This window comes from Pelobates fuscus, chromosome 6 (genome assembly GCF_036172605.1).
Source record: "Pelobates fuscus isolate aPelFus1 chromosome 6, aPelFus1.pri, whole genome shotgun sequence".
Lineage (NCBI taxonomy): Eukaryota > Metazoa > Chordata > Amphibia > Anura > Pelobatidae > Pelobates > Pelobates fuscus.
Genome location: NC_086322.1, coordinates 56,831,194 through 56,853,251, shown reverse-complemented (window position 1 = coordinate 56,853,251; position 22,058 = coordinate 56,831,194). Strand labels below are relative to the sequence as shown.

General features: G+C 39.1%; 1 protein-coding gene across 2 annotated transcripts in view; it reads left to right on the top strand.

The window, feature by feature from the left end:
• SORCS2 (sortilin related VPS10 domain containing receptor 2) overlaps nucleotides 1-22,058 on the top strand; it is an 863,802-nt gene that overhangs the window by 696,738 nt on the left and 145,006 nt on the right. For both annotated transcript variants that reach the window (XM_063457743.1, XM_063457741.1), the window contains exons 6-7: nucleotides 2,575-2,639; nucleotides 15,790-15,908. In XM_063457743.1, coding sequence (XP_063313813.1) covers nucleotides 2,575-2,639; nucleotides 15,790-15,908 — 184 coding nt within the window. The remainder of the gene's footprint in view (nucleotides 1-2,574; nucleotides 2,640-15,789; nucleotides 15,909-22,058) is intronic.

Below are 22,058 nucleotides of genomic sequence, written 5' to 3'. Positions count from 1 at the left end.
AATCAGAGGTTTTATTTTTTGTAATTCGTGTTCTTCAAAACTATTTTCTTGTAACCTCACATTTTTATTTATTTTTTATCCTGTTCTAGTGAAGATTTAGATAAAACTATGTTTTATTTATAAAATATGAAGCTGTGGTGAACTCACAACTCACTTGAAAAGTTTAACTAAAATATCCAAGTTGGAAGAAACTCTCCATTTCAGTTGGGGACATTTTTATTTTCTAATTTGGCTTTTTTTTTGGCCTACATTAATGGAAGTCAATCGTTATCTCACAACACCTCAATATTTCATGTTTATGCTGCATAATAGTCATAGGTTTTGTCAAGTGATCAGGCAAAGGCTGACTACACACTCCCTTACATTTGTGGTTAGAATATACTGACAAGTCCTATCAGAACTGAATTCTGGGAACAAGGCAGCATCATATCCTGTTTGAGTAAGATTTGTTTGTAGTAATATTATGGTTTTGATCAAAGGACCCACAGGTCTTTGTTCATTTTCCTTGAGAATAATGAATCAGTCCAGCGTGACTGACTGTCCTGAAAATGTAAAATGTTAAAAATTATTGTTACTGATGATACCTGTTTTCACTTGGTAACCGTGATTGATTCACAAAAAAGGCTGACTGTACTCTAGATTGTTAGCCTATTTGTGTAGGGTCCTCATCAACCTATTGTTACTGTAATATTATATCATTGTTTTATTTATTGTTAAATGCCCCCTTTTAATTATATTGTAAAGTGCTACAGAATAAGTTGTCATTATATAAATGTCAATTATAATAATAATAGTACTCATGTTGATCAGGATAACCTTTCACATGAGGCACAGGAATTCTTATATTCTTTAATTGTATAAACCTTTACTTATTATTATTCCAGGTGACTACTACGCTTTATATAAATTGCATTGCGTAATAAATTAAAAACATTTTGTGATATACTTATTATTTAATGCAATGATCAAGAACTGAGAAATCTGTATCTGAGCTTTGAAATTGTTCTACATTACGTTCATTCTAATGTTCAATCTCCTTGGTCATCACTTTAATTCAGTTGTGCCAAACTGCATTTCACAGCTGTTATTGCACTTCAATTCCCATACTTAATCTGCCAGCCCATGGAAAGCAAAGAGTTATGGGAGTAGACAGGACAAGACGACCGATACTCCATCGATTTACATGTCCCCGTTAGCTTTTAGTCCATACATTGCGTTTCCCGTTTAGTTTGCATTTTCTGTTCGAATAATGCTTTGCTGTTCATTGGATTCCATATTCCATATGACATATTAAGACCACCCTGTGCATATTACATGAAGACAATTAATGTCACATGAAAAAGGTTGAGACTTACACTTTTTTGATAATGCTTTGGCTGATTGTAGCGTTTTCCATAAAAGGCATCAATGTATTAATATGTACAGAATTGGGAGGAGAATTCAGGTCTTCAGATACATAATGTCATTATATAAGGCAGCAAAAGAACAGACTTTAATACAAAGGAAGGCAAAACCAAAAACGTGTGGTTTCAGATGCAAAGGGTAAACTGAGATAGTTACGTTCTAGGAAGTTTGTAGATACCAACAATGGTCTTTCAGTGGAAATTCTAAAAGTTAAGATAATAACAATATACATTTGACGTGTATAAAAATAACTACAACAAGAACACATACACTGAACAAAATTATAAACGCAACAAATATTGTTCACAAATCTGTCTAAATCTGTGTTAGTGAGCGCTTCTCCTTTGCCGAGATAATGCATCCATCTCACAGGTGTGGCATAGCAAGATGCTGATTAGACAGCATGATTATTGCACAGGTGTGCCTTAGGACGGCCACAATAAAAGGCCACTCTAAAATGTGCAGTTTGTATGCAAACCGATTGTTGCTGCAGCTGTCCGGGTGGCTGGTCTCAGACGATCTTGGAGGTGAAGATGCTGGATGTGGAGGTCCTGGGCTTGTGTTGTTACACTTGGTCTGCGGTTGTGAGCTGGGTTAGATGTACAGTCAAATTCTCTGAAACGCCTTTGGAGGCGGCTTGTGGTAGAGAAATAAACATTAAATTCACAGGCAACAGATCTGGTGGACATTACTGAGTGCTTTGTAACAGGCTTTTTATTTCTCTGTTTCTGTGAATATTATCTTTCTTTTTTTGGTGAAGTGAGGGGGGACAGGATACCATGGCTGAAACTCTCACTCATTTGATCTCAGAACAGCATTGGATTGGTCTCAGATCAAACTACAAGTATTATCTAAATACAGAAAATTAGAAGAGGTGCAATCAAAAGTTGATGGAGAACAGTTAGGATTGTGAGTGAGGGGCAACGCAAATAGTTCTAGAGAGGAGGGCGGAACTTATAATGCTAGTTTGGATATTAATGAATTACTTGAAGTGTTTTTTAAAGCAATACCATCATATTTGTCTTCCATATTGGTACCTAACGTATACAGCAAGATTTACTATAAATACAGTGTATGTTACAGACATGAATACAATGAGCACCAGTTATATTCTTTAGTCATTAATAACAGAGTTATTTGTAAAATTAAAATACATTTTGTGTTTTTCAGGTCTGTAGCTGGTGTGGACACAGATCCTGATTTGGTCCATATGGAGGTACAAGACCCTGATGGAGGTACAGTTAAAATATTGTTATTATTATCAAGTGGCTCCACATGTGGCAAGCATTTTAAAAGCCTGCCCTATTGCATTGTCCTCCTATGGTTAAAGGGACACTATAGGGACAAAAACAACTTAATGAACACATTTTGGTATATAGATCATGCCCGGGCAGTCTCACTGCTCAATTTTCTGCGATTTATGAGTTAAATATCTTTGTTTATACCGCTCTAGTCATACCTCCCTGCATGTAACTTGCACCGCCTTACTAAACAGTTCCACCTGATGGTAAGATGTGTCTTTTTGCGGATGATACTAAGATATGTAACAGGGTTGATGTTCCAGGAGGGATAAGCCAAATGGAAAATGATTTAAGTAAACTAGAAAAATGGTCAGAGTTGTGGCAACTGACATTTAATGTGGATAAGTGCAAGATAATGCATCTTGGACGTAAAAACCCAAGGGTAGAGTACAAAATATTTGATAGAGTCCTAACCTCAACATCTGAGGAAAGGGATTTAGGGGTGATTATTTCTGATGACTTAAAGGTAGGCAGACAATGTAATAGAGCAGCTGGAAATGCTCGCAGAATGCTTGGTTGTATAGGGAGAGGTATTAGCAGTAGAAAGAGGGAAGTGCTCATGCCATTGTACAGAGCACTGGTGAGACCTCACTTGGAGTACTGTACACAGTACTGGAGACCCTATCTTCAGAAGGATATTGATACCTTAGAGAGAGTTCAAAGAAGGGCTACTAAACTGGTTCATGGATTGCAGGATAAAACTTACCAGGAAAGGTTAAAGGATCTTAACATGTATAGCTTGGAGGAAAGACGAGACAGGGGGGATATGATAGAAACATTTAAATACATCAAGGGAATCAACACAGTAAAGGAGGAGACTATATTTAAAAGAAGAAAAACTACCACAACAAGAGGACATAGTCTTAAATTAGAGGGGCAAAGGTTTAAAAATAATATCAGGAAGTATTACTTTACTGAGAGGGTAGTGGATGCATGGAATAGCCTTCCAGCTGAAGTGGTAGAGGTTAACACAGTAAAGGAGTTTAAGCATGCGTGGGATAGGCATAAGGCTATCCTAACTATAAGATAAGGCCAGGGACTAATGAAAGTATTTAGAAAACTGGGCAGACTAGATGGGCCGAATGGTTCTTATCTGCCGTCACATTCTATGTTTCTATGTTTCTATGTTTCCTGTAAAGAGAGATCTAATGTTTACACTTCCTTTATTTCAAATTATGTTTTCTTATCTACTTCACTATAAATATACTTCTAGAACCTGCATGTGATTAAAGATCAATTTACAGGTGATACAGCAGGTGATACAAATGTCTAAGGCAAGTTAACATCTTATATAAAATAAAACTATTGTTTCATGCAGTATGTATCACAGCCAGAAAATTAAGCAGTGTGACTGCGGGGGCATAATATATATGCCCAAACTGCTTTATTAAACTAAATTGGTTTTAGTGCCTATAGCATCTCTTTGAATAAAGAAAACAATTGCCAGCTTACTAGCAATATGTACATTTAAAAGTACAGAGGTACAAAGAAGGAGGGATTTAGAAGGAGTGAAATAACTGGGCAGACTAGATGGGCCGAATGGTTCTTATCTGCCGTCACATTCTATGTAAATAGCAGACAGATATTACAGTCAATGTATCTGCTAATGAGGAAGAAGCAAGCGTAAGTGAAATGGAATTTTGTGTAAGTTGTTAGGGACAGATTATAGGTAGGACTCTGACTTCATTACTTGTAGTGTCAGGAACCTAAGGTTCCAAATTTGTATAGGACTTAATGGACAGTGTGTGAGAAAGATAGCCAGAGAAGTATGACCACAAGTGAATGATAAGTATTCACTGTATATACAGTTGTAATCAAAATTATTCAATTCCCATTAAAAATCAGGTTTATGGTCAAAATGTACAGAATTTCAGCTGTTTGTAGTTAACAAATCAAAACAAAAGCAATTAAAATATCTCAACACGATGAATGCTTGTAGTGGTTTCCCCTATTTCAACTAAAAATGTAACTTATAATGAATTCTCCAGTCTCAAAATTATTTAACTTCCTAAATAGAATATCTCACAAAACCACAAATATGGAAAACCAGGTGTTGTCGCAAGCACACCTCATGCAACTTATCAAGGGCTTCATTAGTTACACCAGGGTGCTTGAGCTAGACCACTTGAAATAGCTGAACTGACTAGGGGTTTGTTGAGTGTTCCACAAAGTTAAGAGAAGAGATCATCACCCTTTATAAACAAGGAACAGGATACAAAAAGAAAGCAAAAGCACTAGATGTTGAAAGAGACACCGTTGGAAGCTGTGAAGAAAATAAACTTTTCCTTCGAGACTTCGTAGGGCCATTTGTAATTTTTAGGCTTTATTAGTTCGGTAGATTAAACTACCAAACACCAACCACCCCCCTGGCTCATTATCTACAAAGGAAACTGTAGATTGAGCACGCTCTCTGGGTGGCCGCCATTCGAACAGCCGAACGCCACGTGGAAGAGAAAACAACGGCCATCTTGTTTGCACGAAAGGAGGCAGCGTGACTTGGTCGTTGAGTGTCTAGGACTAAAATCGGACACTCAACTTCCCGAACACCGGTAAAAACATACGAACGGTGGTTTCCTTTCCACAAACAGCTAGGAAAACGCAGTTCGGTAGTTTTAGTCCTACGAACAAGGGGAACAATTGTTTCTATGAGCCAGGGGGCTTCCTAAGTGCTTTCGTTTGTTTATTTTACTTTATCGATATAGACCTCGTGTGCGGTCGGTAAAATGGGACTTCCAAACAATTTGAAAACCCCATGTACTGACTTGGGTGATTTTTTAATAAGTTGGTCACCCAGATCAGGGCTATCAGGGGATATGTCATTTATGGGGATACCATGTGTTTTAGGGTACTTTTCTGCCTGGAGATAATTGGGCTATCCTTTAACTTACCTAATTATCTCACATGCAGAGAGGAGGGGATTGCATGTTTGCAGTGGGAGTGTTTCACTTTGTCAATGTAATATTATTGGATGTAACTTTTGTGTCCTGGTGCCCCACAAGGTCCAGGTGGGAGGTCCTCTTGCATGGGGACTTGCATAAAAACCATTGTGGCATCAATAAACCATTATTCCTGTTGTACCCTTCATGAAGTCTAGGCTCATGTTTGGGTAACTATCTACTGGCTGGGGAGAAACTACTTGGAAGCTGCATTCGTCTGGAACTATTCGTATCTACACCTGAACTACAGCTATAATCACTAAGGCTCCGCAGTTTGGGAGGAATAGGAGAACAAGGTACTATAAATACCATATTGCCAAAACAAAATTAAAACTACTAGTGACTGGGCATGGTGGGGAGCACTAATAAAAAAATGGGGGTGGACATAGTTCCCCCCTGCACTCCCACCCGTGACCTAATGTCCCCCCTGGTCCCCACTCATGAGCGGTAGGTGGGGCCCTAAATAAATAAATAATGGTAGGGGGTCTAAGGTACCCCCAGGTCCCCACCCATGAGCGGCAGGTGGGGAACCTAATTAATTAAAGGGGGGAACTACTGTTGCCCCTGGTCCCCACCCATGAGCGGCAGGTGGGGACACTAAGTAAATTAAAGGGGTGGCCGAATGTCCCCCCCAGGTCCCCACCAATGAGCAGGGGGTGGGTACCCTGAATAAATAAATAATGGGGGGACCTAATATCCCCCCAAGGTCCCCACCCATTCTGTGTAATTTGACTCATAACACTTTTAAAAACATTTTAAATTGAAAGCAATTATTCACAGTGTTATGAGCTCATGCCCCGCAATTAGGCTCAGAGCGCTCTGATTGGTTGGTTTAAGCCAATGAAGAGACTTAAAGGTAAGTCTCTACATTTACCTGTCACAGCACTCTGATAGGTTGGCTTAAAATCAGAGTGCTCTGTCATTTTAAACAGCGTGGGAAAGTTCTTTGGAATTTTCCCATGCTGTGTAATTTGACTCATAACACTGTGAATAATTGCTTTCAATTTAAAATGTTTTTAAAAGTGTTATGAGTCAAATTACACAGAATGGGTGTGGAGTGATAAAACAAAACTGGAACTTTTCGGCCCAAAGGATCAGCGGTATGTGTGAAGGAAGAAGAATGAAGCATACACTGAAAAGAACCCTCTGCCTACAATTAATCATGGTGGTGACTTGTTTATGCTCTGTGGCTGCTTTGCATTCTCTGGCACTGGAAACCTGCAGTTTGTGGAAGGCAAGATGGACTCAATGAAGTATCAGGAAATCCTAGGAGAAAACGTAATGCCATCTGTGAGGAATCTGAAGTTTGGGCATCATTGGACCTTCCAACAAGACAATGATCCCAAGCATACCTCTAATTCCACCAAGGCTTGGTTGCACAAGAATTCCTGTAAATATCTACAGTGGCCATCACAGTCACCTGACTTGAAACCCATGAAAGACCTCTGGTGGGATTTGAAGAAGGCAGTTGCAGCACAGGAACGCTGCCAGAAGCTGGTGCCTGGCGATGCATTTTGTTTGCAGCCGGTCATAACAGCAAACGCATGCTCTACTAAGTACTAAAGATGCTTGCCATAAAGGGGTTGAATAATTTTGAGACTGGAGAAGTCAGTTGAATTTTCAGTTGAATTTCGGTAAACCACTTGAAGCATTTGTTATGTTGAGCTGTTTTAATTTCTTTTTTTTTTTATTTGTTCAATACATACAGCTGAAAGTCTGTAAAAAGTATTTAGGATCCCACCTAACCCCTCTCATAAATGCAAAAATAAGTTGTTGTTTTTTGTTTGTTTGTTTTTTAAATCTAAAACTTACTATAAATCCTGTGCTGGTCAAATGTCCTGGCATGGCTTTCCATGCCCCTTTAGATGTCATGACAGCTGTCAAGACTGATTATCCAGCTCAGAGAGCATGTGCATTCATCTAATCAGCAGGGGAAGGTAGGGAGTGTGGAGGAAAATTTTTAGAATTGAGCTGGGAGGACTTAACTTTACGAAGGAAGGAGGGAGGGAAGACAAATGCTTTACCTTGCAGGCTCTGTCTGCAAGTCAGCTGCTAATTATGACCTTTGCCAGTCTGGAACAGATTTCTGGGCTGCCAAATTCACATGTGCCATGGGTGTACTTAGACCCCGACACATATGTGCAAATATCTCCGTATGCAAAAACGCTGCACAAACAGACTCCTACCACAAAGACCACTTCTAAAAGCAGAAGGTATCATGGTAGCTGTATTTATTTATTTAATTATTTATTAAAATTCTTAAGAAACGCAGTCTTATTACCCATAGGGTCTCGATGCGCATACCAGCAATCAAAAACAAGCAAAACAATATCCAGCACACAACAGCATTATAATCACATGCATTTGAACCAGGTTAAGTAAAAATTCTATTGTGTAGTTAAAAATTGAACTTATATAGCCTTAAATGGATACTATAGGCACCAAAACAACTTTAGCTTTATAAAGCAATTTTAGTGTATAGATCATGCCCCTGCAGCCTCACTGCTCAATTGTGTGTCAATTGGCAGAGCTTTGAGCAGTGACACTGCCTCTCTTAAAAGTGAGACTATCTCTTTAAACATTTGGGACCAATCCAAGTTAAATAGAAAATACGGTGAAAGCATTTGTAGTAGATATGAAGCCATTAACCATATACAGTGGGACCTCGGTTTACAAACGCCTCGGTTAACATAATTTTTCGGATTACAAATGAAAATCCATTGAAAATAATGCCTCGGTTTACACATTTTTTTTGCAATACAAACAAGTTACCCCAGGATGCATTGCAACTGGGAGGTTTATAGCACCACCCCCTGCATGCTGGAGCCTGTGGGTAGCACATGGCGTAGAGTGTGAAGGTTTTGGAGCGGCTTTTGCATCGAGTTTTGGAGCCATCCTGGAAATAGTTTTCAGTTGTTTTGGACTTTTTGGTGCATTTTTCAAGCTGTGGAAAGGTAGGGAGTTAAGCTTTGGCGTTTGCATGCCTTTTATTGTGTGTTCTGCATTGTGGGTTGGTTTCCGTGCCAGCTCATTTTGACTTTTTTTCTGACCTCCAGAAAGGATTAATTGGTTTTCAATGCATTCCTATGGGAAAACGCGTTTCGGTTTACAAATTTTTCGCACTAAGAAACGTCCCGGAGAACACATTTAATTCGTAAACCGAGGTCCCACTGTAAATCCTTAGTTACTTAAGAAAGCTGTGAACCAACTTCCTTTGACTTTTGCTTCATTGACATAAAAACCGAAAGACCGCACGAATAGTTAAACCCAGTAACAAGTCACTGCAGACTGCAGCATGTTTCCCTGAGTTGAACTGTAATTCCCAAGTTACCCAGCTTAGACAGACCTTGAGGGCACTAAATCAGCTCTCTAATGAATTCAGGCAGTACATTCACATGTGCAGAAATAAAGTAAACTTGGGTTTTTAAAGGAATAAGCATCACTGTAGCAAAGAAAACTCAACTTCAAATGTTAGTTTTATTAACCGCACTGTTGCGCACATGACATAGCAGTACAGTCACACATTCAAGCAGTTTAGGAAACAAAGCACAATTAAATAGTCTAGCACCCAAAAAAACAAAAACACATGCTTATAATAATGAGGGTCCATTGAATTCCTTTGTGAGATGCTTTGTGATGTTATTTAAGGTCTACGTAAATCTAGGCCCAGTTTTAGATGTCTAACAAAAGAAACCCTCATTTGGAACGTAATGTTGCCAAATTCGGACGTTCTGTAACATAGCCTTGCCTACATTCGAGGAAACCCATTTGCATACATTATTAAGAAAATTAATAAGCTTAAATATTTTGCAATATTTTCCTTTTCATGCAGAATCTGTTTGCTGTGTTAGTCTGAAAGAACCTGGTATATGGTGGTTAAATGTTCTTTGCTTTTTTTAAGTTTTCGTACAGCACATTTTATTTCTGTTGACATATTCTAATTGTCCTGTTCGTAACGCAAGCTCAGATGATCTATATACTGGGGTTACTATGTAAGCAGAAAGTCACTGAAGCAATGCAGACACATTTCACAGAGAAAAACAGCTATAAGACAGTGTAATGTAACCGCATACTTAAGTATTAAACCCACTTAGGCTACAAATACGGCTGTTACACCAGTCTCGTCCTCGATGAGTGGGTCTAAGAATACATTTCCACAGATGTCTGATGAAACAATAGTTTTTTTGCGTTTGTTCATGTAAGATTGGATTAATATAAGCAATATGTCTAAAGGCAAATGTCTAAAAATAGTGGAACAATATAATTCATGAAACATGTTTATTTTAGTAATTCAAACAGATTATACTAACTAAAATGTTGATCAAATCTATAAATATCCCACTTGAGACAGACTTGTTAAATATGTAGAAAATGTCAACTTGCAAGAAAATGAATGAAAAAGGCAACATAGATAGCAAGTCATATAAGTCATGCATGGCAGACAACTTACAATGCTCTCATCCCCCATCCCCCTCAAAAAATGCAGAACCCTTGGATCTTCTAACTAGAGGGTATAAGGTAAATGTTCCCCTCTATTTGGAGTATGGTATCTATTCTTAATATGAAGAAATTAAGCACTAGGTTCATTATTTTACCAAATTAAATAAAAAATAAACGTTGAATACTCACATACTTGATATTTACATGTACAGTCGTGCACCTTGTTATTTAGAAAACAGTATTTTTTTTTATGTTTTAATGTTTGTGTATATTTCATTATAAATGTTGTCAATTCCTGTTTCTATCTCTCCTATGATCCAAATTCAGCTCAACATACCTTGTAAAAAGACCCAGTTATTCCCTAAATTATAAGGCCATAGGATTATGAAATAAGCATCTCATTCAGTAGTGACCACAAACATTTAGGGAGAGCTTACTTTAGTAAAAGCAGACATGCTATCTGAAAACTATTCCTTGGTGAATGTGTGTCATTGACCGTTACTACTCATTGTATTAACCTTTAATATCAAGCATGAAATTGTAATGTGTATCAGAATGCAGTGATCAGTGCTTATATACTCACAGATCATACTTATAGTGTGACGTACAGTAGCATAACCAATTGCATTCTACCATTTTAAAGGAACACTATAGTCACCTAAATTACTTTAGCTAAATAAAGCAGTCTTAGTGTATAGATCATTCCCCTGCAATTTCACTGCTCAATTCACTGCCATTTAGGAGTTAAATCACTTTGTTTCTGTTTATGCAGTACTAGCCACTAGTGATGTACCGAACTGTCCGCCGGCGAACAGTTCCCGGCGAAATTAGCGTGTTCGCGTTCACCGCGGCGGGCGGACACATGCGCAGTTCGATCCGCCCCCTATTCGTCATCATTGGGCAAACTTTGACCCTGTGCCTCTCGGTCAGCAGACACATTCCAGCCAATCAGCAGCACTCCCTCCCTTCCACACCCTCCAACCTCCCTCCCAGCATCCATTTTCGATTCATTCGGAAGCTGCATGCTTAGTGAGAGGAGGGAAAGTTTAGCTGCTGCTGATTACATAGGGACATTGATAGCTAGGCTAGGGTATTCAGTGTCCACTACAATCCTGAAGGACTCATCTGATCTCTGCTGTAAGGACAGCACCCCAAAAAGCCCTTTTTAGGGCTATAACATCAGGCTGCTTTTTTTTTTTTCCTGTGTAATGTAATTGCAGGTGCCTGCCTGCCAGCTTCTGTGTGAGGTTCACATTGGATACTGTGCCTACTTGCCCAGTGCCACCACTCATATCTGTTTTAACAATTGGTTAAGCTTTACATTTAAAATAAATATTTTTTTTCACTGTAATAGAAGAGCAGTTGCCTGCCTGCCAGCTTCTGTGTGAGGTTCACATTGGATACTGTGCCCACTTGCCCAGTGCCACCACTCATATCTGTTTTAACAATTGGTTAAGCTTTAGATTTAAAATAAATAATTTGTTTTCACTGTAATAGAAGAGCAGTTGCCTGCCTGCCAGCTTCTGTGTCAGGTTGGATGCCTTGCCCATTTGCACAGTCAGTGCCACCACTCATATCTGTTTTAACAATTGGTTAAGCTTTAGATTTTAAATAAAAAAAATTTTTCACTGTAATAGAAGAGCAGTTGCCTGCCTGCCAGCTTCTGTGTGAGGTTCACATTGGATACTGTGCCCACTTGCCCAGTGCCACCACTCATATCTGTTTTAACAATTGGTTAAGCTTTAGATTTAAAATAAATAAAAAAAATTTCACTGTAATAGAAGAGCAGTTGCCTGCCTGCCAGCTTCTGTGTCAGGTTGGATGCCTTGCCCATTTGCACAGTCTGGTCCACCACTCATATCTGTTTTAACAATTGGTTAAGCTTTAGATTTTAAATAAATAATTTTTTTCACTGTAATAGAAGAGCAGTTGCCTGCCTGCCAGCTTCTGTGTGAGGTTCACATTGGATACTGTGCCCACTTGCCCAGTGCCACCACTCATATCTGTTTTAACAATTGGTTAAGCTTTAGATTTAAAATAAATAATTTGTTTTCACTGTAATAGAAGAGCAGTTGCCTGCCTTCCAGCTTCTGTGTCAGGTTGGATGCCTTGCCCATTTGCACAGTCAGTGCCACCACTCATATCTGTTTTAACAATAGCTTAAGCTTTAGATTTTAAAGAAATCATTTTTTTTCACTGTAATAGAAGATCAGTTAGTTGTCTGCAAGCGTCTGGGTGTCAGGCCTACTTCAGCGTGTGCTCTGCAGACCTGTGCCAGCGTGCTTTGACAGTTGCCAATCATATCTGGTGTCTCTTTAGCGTGCTTTTACAAAGAAAAAAGGTTTCCAGTGTAAGCTAATAGCAGACAGTCAGTGTCCTTCAAGCGGCTCTGTCAGGCCTTCCTTCAGCGTGTGCCCTGCACAACCCTGCCAGCGTACTTTGACAGTTGCCACTCATATCTGGTGTCTCTATAGCGTGCTTTTACAACCAAAATTTTGTTTCCACTGTAATAGAAGAGCAGTTGCCTGCCTGCCAGCTTCTGTGTGAGGTTCACATTGGATACTGTGCCTACTTGCCCAGTGCCACCACTCATATCTGTTTTAACAATTGGTTAAGCTTTACATTTAAAATATTTTTTTTTTCACTGTAATAGAAGAGCAGTTGCCTGCCTGCCAGCTTCTGTGTGAGGTTCACATTGGATACTGTGCCCACTTGCCCAGGGCCACCACTCATATCTGTTTTAACAATTGGTTAAGCTTTAGATTTAAAATAAATAATTTGTTTTCACTGTAATAGAAGAGCAGTTGCCTGCCTGCCAGCTTCTGTGTCAGGTTGAATGCCTTGCCCATTTGCACAGTCAGTGCCACCACTCATATCTGTTTTAACAATAGCTTAAGCTTTAGATTTTAAAGAAATAATTTTTTTTCCCTGTAATAGAAGATCAGTTAGTTGTCTGCAAGCGTTTGGGTGTCAGGCCTACTTCAGCGTGTGCTCTGCAGACCTGTGCCAGCGTGCTTTGACAGTTGCCAATCATATCTGGTGTCTCTTTAGCGTGCTTTTACAAAGAAAAAAGGTTTCCAGTGTAAGCTAATAGCAGACAGTCAGTGTCCTTCAAGCGGCTCTGTCAGGCCTTCCTTCAGCGTGTGCCCTGCACAACCCTGCCAGCGTACTTTGACAGCTGCCACTCATATCTGGTGTCTCTATAGCGTGCTTTTACAACCAAAATTTTGTTTCCACTGTAATAGAAGAGCAGTTGCCTGCCTGCCAGCTTCTGTGTGAGGTTCACATTGGATACTGTGCCTACTTGCCCAGTGCCACCACTCATATCTGTTTTAACAATTGGTTAAGCTTTACATTTAAAATAAATATTTTTTTTCACTGTAATAGAAGAGCAGTTGCCTGCCTGCCAGCTTCTGTGTGAGGTTCACATTGGATACTGTGCCCACTTGCCCAGTGCCACCACTCATATCTGTTTTAACAATTGGTTAAGCTTTAGATTTAAAATAAATAATTTGTTTTCACTGTAATAGAAGAGCAGTTGCCTATGTAGGGGGAACAGTCTCTATTCTGCTCTGTGTCAGTGTGTATCAGGGATCATTAGGATAGGTGTCAATCCATATCTGCCAAGTGACCCTATGTAGGGGGAACAGTCCCTATTCTGCTCGGTGTCAGTGTGTATCAGGGGTTTTGAGGACAGGTGTCAATCCATATCTGCCAAGTGACCCTATGTAGGGGTAACAGTCCCTATTCTGCTCTGTGTCAGTGTGTATCATGGTCTCTGTGGACAGGGAACAGTCTCTATTCTGCTCTGTGTCAGTGTGTATCAGGGGTTTTGAGGACAGGTGTCAATCCATATCTGCCAAGTGACCCTATGTAGGGGGAACAGTCTCTATTCTGCTCTGTGTCAGTGTGTATTAGGGGTTTTGAGGACAGGTGTCAATCCATATCTGCCAAGTGACCCTATGTAGGGGGAACAGTCTCTATTCTGCTCTGTGTCAGTGTGTATCAGGGCTGGGCTTTGAGGACAGGTGTCAATGTTAGGTGATTTCTGCCCTTTATGGATTAAAAGCAGACTCTGCATCAACTGTGCAATTTTCCATGGGAGTTTTGCCATGGATCCCCCTCTGGCATGCCACAGTCCAGGTGTTAGTCCCCTTGAAACAACTTTTCCATCACTATTGTGGCCAGAAAGAGTCCCTGTTGTTTTTAAAATTCGCCTGCCCATTGAAGTCAATGGCGGTTCGCGAACATTTGCGGAAGTTCGCGTTCGCCGTTCGCCGTTCGCGAACCGAAAATTTCGGGTTCGCGACAACACTACTAGCCACATCTCCTCTGCAAACGTCGGGGCGTTTCGCCGACTAACGGCTCTTCTCTTCGCCATTAGTCGGCGAAACGCGCGTCGGACTAAGCAAAGGGAGGGTGGAAGTTCTAGACAGGGAGGACGCTCCTGGGTTACTTATTACATTATACCTACCCACCCCCCTTGAGATCTACTTTATCGATTACATTATCGTTTAGGACAGAAACTCTTTGAATAGACAGCAGTCTTCACTATAAGGCTGACGTTTGCAGGTTACTACCCAGCAATTAGTTATTCTGACGGTGTGGGGATCTAGTTAACTTTGGAAAGTGAGGGAACGCTGGGGATTTTGGGGTTCAGATTTTTCCTCTTTTTTACCCTTTCCCTCCTGCACTTTTCTATTTTGCCACCTACTAATGTGTGGCAGCTTTCCCACTATGTTTTAGAAACTTGATCTCCTCTCCTCTCACACATTTTTTTGAGTTCTGTCCTTATTTATTTTAAAATATATATTTTTTTCTTTTGATATATTTACTTTTAAATTGACTATTAAAAGTTATATTTTAACCCTGAGACTGCTGACCTTTATACTAAGTACCCTGCATTTGTAAGATTACGTTTATGTATGCATTCTCCAGGGTTACTAGTATTCACCTTGTTTCTTTGTTTCAACTCAGTAGGGGTTATCCCCCATTCTATCTCAGCAGTTTGACACACTCGCTCTATTTGAAAAAGTTAATTTCTATTGCAATAAATAAAATAGGGCTCTCTTTACAGGAAGTTTTTATGGAAGGCTGTGGAAGTCACATGCAGGGAGGTGTGACTTGGGTTCATAAACCCAATAAAGGTTTTTAACTCCTAAATGGCAGAGGATTGAGCAGTGAGGCTGCAGGGGCATGTTCTATACACTAAAACTGCTTCATAAAGCTAAAGTTGTTCAAGTGACTATAGTGTCCCTTTTAAGATAAGTGTTGTTTCGTAAGGCAACACTGAAAGAAATCTTAGCAAATGCAGACACATTTCTCTGTATAGTTGGCAGAACTATTTGATAACTGCACTGAGAAGCTAGACAAGCCTAACACTTCTCCATCAAACTCGTGGCGAGCTGTGACTAGGCGGCATCCACTATGCCACTGGGGAGAGAACATCAATGTAACATGCCAATGTATCCACAATCATTAGAAGTAGGGTGACCAGTACTGATAAAGACTTGTAAAAGATATATGGTATTACGGGACACTGAACACGCAACTGTCTATTCTCAAGCCTTGTGTTATAGAGAATTGGTCAAACCTGGTCTCATCTGCAAAATAACATTGTCAATATTTATACTGTGGAAAACTGCATCCCTCATCTCACTGCTTTCTTCAATATAGATAATGTTTCCCCTATTGATTTTTCTCTGCAGGTTATCGATACGTGACGTGCCACTTTCAAAACTGCTCAGACAAAACTCCAAGCTCACAATTCACTAGAAACATCGATCACAACTCACTCACTGTACAAGATGATTACATCTTTCTTAAGGTAATAACCTGACTCTAATAAATCTGGGAGACTGTGATCATAGCTATTAGCTAATAGCACCACATTATCCAATACAAAGTCTCTAACCCAATGCAATGACTGAAACTGACTTAGCCCTGATCATCAGTGGCAATGTGAATTCTGTCCGAACGCATTGCTAAAAGAAATATTATGTGGAACTGATGGTATAGCCAGGAGCAGGGGAGGGCAACCTTTGGCATTCCAGGTATTCTGGACTACATCTCCCATAATGCCTTACAGCCATAATGGTGGCAAAGCATCAAGGTAGATGTAGTCCACAACATCTGGAGTGCTAAAGGTTGACTACCCATGAACTCAAGTAAAGATATAATAGAAACTTAAAAAATAATATAATTTATATTGATAAAGGGTTTCTTAAGGAACAATGGGATAATTGTTACAATTCTGGTCTTTAAGATGTTCTAGACAGATCAATAAACTACACTGGAACATAATTATTAAAACAAAATTCCAAGCATCATAACCAATTATTGTGCATGGAATCCCCTGGCATCTTACCTTTTTTGAATGATTTAACACAGACTGAAGTATTTTCTTCAGACATCCATCAGCTGTCTCTCTTTGGTGTTCAGCTAATGCAGAAGCATTAGCTTGAGCAGGGAAGGGGTTGCACTGATAGGCTTAGAGTGCCAGATGACTCTCTCAGCCTATCACTGGCTTCCCATGCACATATATTGTTTAACCTGTACCCATGATGAGTGTCTAGTGATTGGGCAGCTGAAACTCTGAGTCTATCACTGTCCATATTTGCTGTTTGATCTAATGCTTCAGCATTATTATTGAAACATCACGGGAACGGCAGCAGACTTCAATGTTAAACTGTTAAAAAAGAATTTGCACTGGAAGATAAGATGGCACCATGGGACTCCAGGCACCATAAGCACTTTACTGGTATTAAGTAGTTACAGTGTCTTGAGTGTTCCTTTAAAATTAACATTACAAATGATTGTATTAGAGGATCGCTCTGTAAACTTACTAAAGAAAAAAATTCACCAGGTTGCTTAGAAATTAATTGTCTATTTAATTTTATTATGGAGTCTCTTACACTCTTGTCTTTCAGTGTTATTGCAGCCGATAAGCCTAAAACCATGCCGAGCCCTTTAAATCTGTTTTGTTTTCATCTACATATGAATAAATAATTAAAAAAACTGAATATTCAAGGATATAATAATTAACACGAGGAATAACAGCTTGTGGATACACGGGGAATAAATATTTGCCATATTAGCGTTTAGAAGTCCATTTTGCAGCTCAACTGCAAATCTCTTTAGATTCTCTTGTTTTTGTTTGTTTGTTTTTTTGTACAGCTTTTTTGTCGCCTTCTTTGGGCTCAACATACTAAATACATGTGTGCGTGTTTGACCTTAATGAACTCCACCAATAGCAAAAAAGACGATCATTACATCATTCGCCAACGTGCTGTGCGCCCTGATCACAGACTTAATTCTGGTTAAATCCCGTCACAAACTGAAAGCTTTTTCGTATAGACCCAAAGAAAACATGCAGGAAAAATAATTACATGGTTTCTTTGTGGATACATCTACTAAATAGTTTAACAAAATGTCACTGGAGCGTTCCTTTAATGAAAACTCATTATCTCCAAATTGATCCAGACAGTTTTAAAGCACTCGGAGGTTCACCACTGTCATAAAGTATAAAGAAGCAATACTTGTAGCTTACCTCCGATGCACTGAATGGTTAAGGATCAAAATAATGCTTACCTAACAAAAATGTATTGTCTGTGAGAAAATAATCAATGAATGTTTTCTGGAGAATTTAATGGATTCTTGCAAGGTTACCTAGACTCTCGCCCTCTAGCTTGCCACGTTTAATCAGACATGTGCTGAAAGTGAATAGAAATCACTGCCTGTTGAAATCTGTAGGCTTCTCAGGAATGGTAATCGCGTTTCATGGTTCAGTTACCAGTACACCATTTCCCTTATTATAACCTATCGTTGTTTTGCCTCATTATTGGCTACAATAGAGTATATAAGGTCATACGCTGCATACCATTAGTGTGACTAGAGGCTAAACTGCAGATGGTTTTTAATCTACATTTCCCATCATGCTCAGCCATTCAGTACTTCTCAAGGCAGGGGTAGGCACCCTTCAGAACTCCTGATGTTGTGAATTACATCTTCTATAATGCTCTTACAGCCATAATGCTGGCAAAACATTGGGGGGAGATGGGGGGGGCGGGGGGGGGGAGGGGGGGGATATAGTCCACAACAGATGCAGTGTAGAAGGGGGCCTATCCTTGTCTTATGGTATCCAGTTGTACAGTGCTCTGGAATATTCATAAATTCCTGTGATAATGATACAAATATTAATAAATCAATAATATGCAATGTCATGCCACTCTTAATTATCTACTAATCAAGAACAATTTGCAAGACCACGACTAACTACCCTAAGCATATTTTAGTAGAAGGAGATATATTTTTCTAATAGAACACTGAGATTTAATGATTAGTTAATGAAAATATTATACTATATTCTGTAACTGTTTTTTTTTTTGTTTTTTTTTAATGAGACCTTAAATATCAATGTCCTAGTAGTCATTAATTAGGCATATACTAATAGTGGTCAAATATATCGTCAATGTCCTTGTTTTCTAGCATCAGCCAGGTCACACATTAAACTTAAAGCTAAAGATAGGTTAGGAACTTAATATGTGCAATTGGAATACAGTTTACTCCATTGTTACACTTGTAGGAGTCCCAGCTCAAATTTCAAAGTTGCTCATGGATTTTTAGGAAATGCATTCCTCCCAACTGTGGTGTCACAGGAAGTGTGACAAAGAGGTCGGTCCAGTGATGCTATTAAGTCAGTGGCTCTGCCAAAAAGGAGATGGTCATCCAGAAAGAAGGTCCTCCCGAATTACTGGCAGTGCTCCATGGTATTAATGCACGCCAGATTGCCAGCAGTCTTAGGCCAACCCACTGAGGTCAGACTCTGCATGGAACATTCTTTCAGTGCAGTCTGCAGGGTCCTACTACCTTGAACATAGTGCAAACACATCTAATGATGCATTCATGCTATGCTTGTTGGGGACATCAGGTCTGGATGATGGACAGAACCCAAAGATCAAGACTGTCTTGATGAAATTGGGATGGTGGGAGGCCTGGGAAAGGCATTTCAAATATCACAAGAGCAGTGATTGATGCCTTATCACCTACCCACCATTTGCAGTACCTGAGTGAGGTAGGGCATGCTGGGATATCATGTCATACTGTATCAGGCTTAGTTTCTGGTGCCTCTATTAACTCTCCATAGTGCAGAACTACTGTACAAGGAAACACAGAGGAGAGATGTTTGTTTGTTTTAGACCTCATCTAGACTTCCGTATAAACATCTCAAGAACTCCAACAAGACCACCTGAACAGCACACACTGTGCAGTTAATATATCTTTAATTGGCAAAAGACTGTGAAATATCTAAAAAAGATTTTGGTCCATACATGTATTTAATCTAATTAAGTTTCTTTAAGCTGACGATTCACTTTACTGTTACCTGTAGAATCGCTTGCCTCTGTCAACATAAAAAAATATAAATCAAAACTGCTTCTAGCAGATAAGAGTAATTCATTTTACTTGATGGCTATCCTGGAGAGATCACGATGGGCAGTGATTTATGAAATGGATGGCTTCTCCTATTTATGAACTGTGCATTGTACGGGTATCATGCTTGACTGTGTGATTTATGAAAATAGAAGGTAAACACAGATTTGGGTGAGGAAGATGAATATACGAGACCAGGCTTACAGCTATAACCCTGAGATTTCTGGAAAAATGGTCGCTGAGATTTTTTATCAGGATTGTGTTTTTTGTGCATTTACTTTGTCAGTGTGACAATGGCATAGAAAATGATTTATATATATAATTTTATGCAGGCAGAGGTATGTGTATATTGGTGTAAATTATATTCTGCATCTGGTTTATATTTTCAAACCCTGTACATAATCAGTTATAGTGAGAGAGGAGGGAGGCGGGGGGTCCTCTCATATCTGGTCTTTGGTGCCACTGGTTGAGATAAATAATCCAAATCAATTAAGTTTTATATACACATGAAACAAATCATCTGGCAAGAAAGAGTGCTTACATTTTAACAATGTTGCAAATCTTAATACAAATAAGTAGGAAAAAATGAGAAGCAGCTATATGCTTGATAAAGGCTCTGTGAAGCCAAAATATCGACACTTTTTGACCTAGAATAAAAGTCCTTCATACTTCCATTGAAGAGCATGAACTTCATCATATTGCAACCATGGCATAAGATTATGTTGCATTTACTTTAATTCCTCTTAGCTTAACTCCACCTTCGTCAGTGTCATAGGAGTATCATCAGATAGCCCAAAACTTGAGTTCCAGGCTGGCTCATGTTAATTTTGCACAGAATGTGGGTCATTAAAGTCAGGGCTGTAGTAGTTATAATGCTTGGAGTAATGTTTCCTCGTTTAAAATGCCATGGAAAAGAAAAACGAGTGATCCATTCGTATAAACAGTCATGGGATACAAGAGTACACCCTTTTTGAAATCTATGGTATTACATATCAGAACATACTAACAATCCTCATCAGGTCTTAAAATTAGGTAAATGCAACCTCAGATAAACAAATTCCCATGACATATTACACTGTGTCATGGTAAAGGTCATAAGGACATTTCCAAACAATTTCAAGCCCATCATTCTACTGTGAGAAAAATTATTCAAAAGTGGAAAACATTCAAGACACTTGCCAATCTTCCCAGGAGTGGACGTCCCAGCAAATTCACTCCAAGGTCAAAATATGCAATGCTCTGAGAAATTGCAAAAAAAAACAATGTGTTACATCTCATACTCTACAGGCGTTAGTCAGCATGTTAAAGCTTAAAGTTCATGATAGCACAATTAGAAAAAGACTGAACAAGCATAGTTTGTTTGGAAGAGTTGCCAGGAGAAAGTATCTTTTTTTAAAACAGAGCATGGCAGCAAAGTCGCTTCTCAACAAACCACAAGACTTCTAGAAAAGACTTCTACTTTGGGCAGACAAGACCAAAGTGGAGATGTTTGGCCATAACCCGGAGCATCACATTTGTCGAACACGAAACACAGCATATCAGCACAAATACCTTTGTCAAGCACGGAGGTGGAACGGTGGTGATTTGGGCTTGTTTTACACCCACAAGACCTGGGAACCTTACAGTGATTGAGTCGACCATTAACTCATCTGTATACCAAAGTATTAAACTAGAGTCAAATGTGAGGCCATCTGTCTGCCAGCTAAGGCTTAGCAAAAATTGGGTCATGCCACAGGACAATGATCACAAGCACACCAGCAAATCTAAAACAGAATGGCTGAAAATAAAAAGAATCAATGTGTTGCAATGGCCCAGTCAAAGTCCAGATCTCAACTCGATTGAAATGCTGTGGCGGGACCTTCAGAGAGCTGTGTATAAACAAATGCCAACTAACCTCAATGAACTGAAGCAACCCTGTAAAGAAAAGTGGGCAAAAGTTCCTGCACAACGATGTGAGAGACTAATAAAGTCATACAGAAGACAATTCCTTCAAAGTATTGCTGCTAAAGGTGGTTCTACAGGCTATTGAATCATACGGTGTACTTAGTTTTTCATACGTGGCTTCTCCATTTTGGCTTTATTTTTGTTACGTATATCATGACACGCTGTAATATGTCATGTGTTGTTATTCATCCGAGGTTGTATTTAACCAATTTTAAGACCTGCTAGGGAACAGATGATTGCTGTTATGTCCTGATATGTAAATCCATATAATTCAAAGAGTGTGTACTTTATTTTTTTATTTTTCTCCGTGACTATATATATATATATATATATGTAAAATAACAGGTGAAATATGTATCTTGTAGTATCTTTTTTACTGGACAAACAATACAAAAATGTTTACAAGATACACATTTCATTTATTTTCCATTTGAATCACTGGACTAATACGATTACAATCTCTACTCTCTCTTTATAAATAGACACACATTGTTATATGAATCTGTACAATCTTATTGAGTGATTGTGTATGAATGCGTGATACTTTCATACAAGTTAGTAAAACCTGTTTCTCAGAAATTACCACGTGTAAAGTAAATGGGAA